The 3,947-nt window shown below is 40.3% G+C and overlaps 1 protein-coding gene across 1 annotated transcript; it reads right to left on the reverse strand.

Annotated features, from left to right (window-relative positions):
* Window positions 1–975: 975 nt before the first annotated feature.
* Window positions 976–2,613, reverse strand: LOC124304535 (prisilkin-39-like). Its single transcript, XM_046762905.1, has 2 exons — window positions 2,473–2,613; window positions 976–1,690 (listed from the first exon to the last, which is right to left on the reverse strand). The coding sequence occupies exons 1-2, from the start codon at window positions 2,482–2,484 to the stop codon at window positions 1,172–1,174; spliced, it is 531 nt and encodes a 176-aa protein (XP_046618861.1). The 5' UTR covers window positions 2,485–2,613; the 3' UTR covers window positions 976–1,171.
* Between the last annotated feature and the right edge of the window lie 1,334 nt (window positions 2,614–3,947).

The raw sequence follows: 3,947 nt of genomic DNA on the forward strand, positions 1-3,947 counted from the left end.
CCGAATAGATGATATCTTCCCGCACGGAACACTCCATATATCGCAGGTCTAAACAGCATCGACAGCTCCATGAAATATCCATATCCACGGTGCATCTCTAATAGATATCTAAAGAAATCCACAATATCTACGGTCAGATTAAAGACGGTGATGGATATCTATCCATGCACATAAATAGTGGTACTACAGACAACCACCAGGTGGCGAATGGTCGCCGGTCTCTCTCGCCACGAAATATAGCTCCAAATTATAAAAATCCCCATCATTTCTCCGAATCACATCCGGTATCTACGTGCTTGATCGTTCTTGAGTGCCTAGTCTATATTACCTAGATCTGGGACTTATTGTCCGCGACAAAACAAAATTTGCACGTGATACGCAAACAGCACTAGATGGTATAAAAGTAACGTCGATTAAAGGGATTAAATTCATCCCTACCAAATCCGTGATATCTCCGATGAAGATCTATGTGGACATCTAGTAGAGTTCTGCTAGATGTACAACAACCGGACTTTTGGATCATTACTAGAGCTCTCTATTGTACTTCATTTCGGTTGAATTGAATGTTTAATAGACGTATTTACATATCCATGACGGGGTGTCCGTGACAATGTAAATTTCCTGAGTGGGTTGTACACAAGATTGACTTGAGTAACATTTTATATTAACAGATAGGCGTTGTTTCGCGTAGCCGTTATCCATTCCACATAAAAATTTATCATGCTGACCACGTGGTCTGTGTTTGTCCCGTTGAGCAGTGGTCGGTACTATGACAATCAGTGAAAATTGTCAAAATCGGCGATGCTAATCGAAATTGACCAAAATCAACCGATTTGGACTATGTGGCATATTCGGTAGCTGACGTCAGACGGTGTTCGACTGGCACCAAACTGTAGTCCATAGAACTCACCGCGATACTTTTCCTACAGCGTACTGCTACACAAGAGTATCATTGTAAAAGACAACAGCGCAAGATTGATCCAAACGGTTCGTTTACTTGAGGTATAAAACTTTTGGGTACATGTTTATGGATACGTCGACACATTGCAAGCGAGCCTGCACATGGCAAAACGTATAATCTAGGAACTGTTTTAATAGTATTCTAAGCCATGCTGTAGACCATGAAATTACTGGGTGGGTGTTCCGTCTATCTCCCGAGGGTTCGTCATCCTCAGTATCCATATCCGGTACCCAGTTCGCTGAAAGACCCGTGTGCTGGGTGGTGGCCAATTGGCGAGGTCTGGTAGGCCAGGGGCTGATGCTGGTAGTTCAGGGGTGCCTGATACCCGGCGCCATAGCCGCCGTTGAATCCGGAGAATCCGGAGTATCCATTCCTCAGTACCGGGGATGCGAATGTTGGCGTTGGGTACGACAGACTCCTCGGGGCGAAACCGGAAACCGAAGGGTAGGAAACGGCCCCTGGTGTGTTCCTTCCTCCATAGCCGTAGGGAGAGCCGTAACTTGCGGGTCTGACGACCACGTGTCCCGTTGGAACTCCGGAAGAGTAGGAACGACCAGTTGACAATGGATAACCGGATGTCCCGTAGCCGTAGGGAGACGAGTATGAGGAACCGGCCCTCAGGAGTCCTGGATTTGAAACGTATGAGGTCCCAATCGTCGGTCCCACGGGGTGACCACTGTTTATGAAACCGGCATGAGTGGCCACTGCCAAAGCGGCGAATACCACGAGCTGGAATCGATGGTTTGGTGGTTAGATGGCGACAAGGTGAAAGTGGTGAGTAAGCTCTTCGTGTAAATTCCGATGGTGGGTATTCCGCAGGGGATGACCACTGTTGAATTCTACTGCATACTAGTCGTTGAATTGGTTTTGTGTGATTTGGAATATGTGAGGACGATTGAGAAATACTGTGCAATTTGGGCTGGAGGATTCTGAGTTCTTTGGCAGTGGTATAAAGCGTCACAAGTCATCGAGTGTAAAAAATCGATTGATTGGAATTTTTCGGAAGTCGCGTGAAATGTTTTCGGGATTAATGGACCATGCTATTTGAATCGGAATTGAGGAAAAGATGATGATCTGTTTCAATAATCTCCACCCGTAGTTTTCACCCACATGACATAGTGAAAATTAATGAAACAATATTTCCACCATGTAACAGAAGTGAATCTAATTGTATTTTCAGAACACGATCTAATATATCAACCATTTGGGAAACGGTTCAATTAAACTTTGGCCTTTTCATCAGATTCTCCTTAACTTTTTCTCTTCTTGTAACTTTTGATTCCGATAACGGGACCCATTGATCGTTAAATGAAATCCTTGGGATGCGAGAGCTTCGTAAGAATCACTTGAAATCCCGTAAAACTTTCAAAATTCTCGATAATTTAAACAGTAGTAAATTAATGGAACCTTTGTTCGATCAATCGAATCACATAAATCCCTGCCGGTGGGATTCGAAGCGAGCGAGTTGTGTTAGTCGTCTTATACAAGGTATTAGGAGAAGTTTCACTCACTTTGAACGTCATCCTGGTAAAGTTGGCTCTTTCCCGTGAGAGATTATATTGCCTTATCTGACTTAGTGGCGAACTTTTTCGCTTTTATAGCAGTTGCCGAGCTCCCAAACCGCGATTCGTCTCTTTTACACCACCCCACCAATGCCCCTCTTGGCTCTGCTTGTGTCTGTACGTACTCACTGCAACTGCGGTTACACTACCACGTTTACACCTGGACTCGATACCCCTGAACACCTCAAACTCGGTCTCTTACAAATTGACAAAAACAAAGCTATCATTTCTTAGTCTTGTATACTTCGGGCAGCAAACAACCCTCGTCGAATCTGTTCAGCGGAAATTCGTCCCGACTAATTAACAAGGTTAGTTGGCCAAAAATCGTGCTCGTTATTAATATACCGTTACGAAGATAGTCGCACGTTGAGTATTCAGAAAATTGACAAATATCTCTGTCGTAATTTAAAAATAGACAATGATGGAATTATAAATGAAAGCTTGGACACCGAACCTTCGTTATTCGAATTACACCGCGTGCGGCTTTATTTTCCAAATTTACAATTTTAATAGCAGCTCAGATTTATTTTTATTCTTCAATAACATCTTGTTATCAACATCATCTTATACATTCTAGATAGCGAAATTCTCACATAATAATTAGTTTAAAAAATTTGTACAACTATCTCTTCATTATTCATTCAAATTTCTTCCTTTTTTCAATATCTTTATTTATTTTCTTAGTACTTGAAAAATACGCCTCCCATTTGAAATGACTTATATGAACTTAGTTTTCCATTTTCTCGGTTCTTCGTCGATTACACTGTTAAATAAATAATTTACTAATAAGTATTTCCAACCTTTACGTATACTTTAAACAATGATCAATTTGTCATATTTCAATTTCATTTACATACACGTTTGTATTCTGATTAATTTTTTAATTTCTGTTCAATTAATTTCTTCTGTTTCAACATTTTCTTTTCTTTGATTACCCCTCATGCGAAACCAATAATACGTATAATCAATTTTCTAATTATTTACTCTTGATATGCATAATAATTACGTATCACTGCAAATTACGTATAATTGTAAAAGAGATAATAATTTTCATCAATCACGAAATAATTCCGCTCACAATGCTAATTGCGAGATTTCATTTATTCTGACGTGGAATATTTCGACTCATTTTTCGATTACATTTCGAGTAATGAATGTTTGATTCGCCTCAGATACCGAATACCTAAAATCATTGAAAATTTCCGACATCTTTACCGAACCACATTTAAATTCAATATTTTTTACAGTCTAGGATAATATTCAGACTGCAGACTTTGGATCATAGGTTATATATACAGGGATCGGTTCTCGGATAATCACCTATACCTACCGATATTTCGCAAGGCTAACTTTGGAACCTGAGAAACTCACGATGTATTTTATTTTGCCGATTTATTTCTCAGTGTTCTAATACCTCGTTTTTT

Source organism: Neodiprion virginianus, chromosome 5, assembly GCF_021901495.1.
Source record: "Neodiprion virginianus isolate iyNeoVirg1 chromosome 5, iyNeoVirg1.1, whole genome shotgun sequence".
Taxonomy (NCBI): Eukaryota; Metazoa; Arthropoda; class Insecta; order Hymenoptera; family Diprionidae; genus Neodiprion; species Neodiprion virginianus.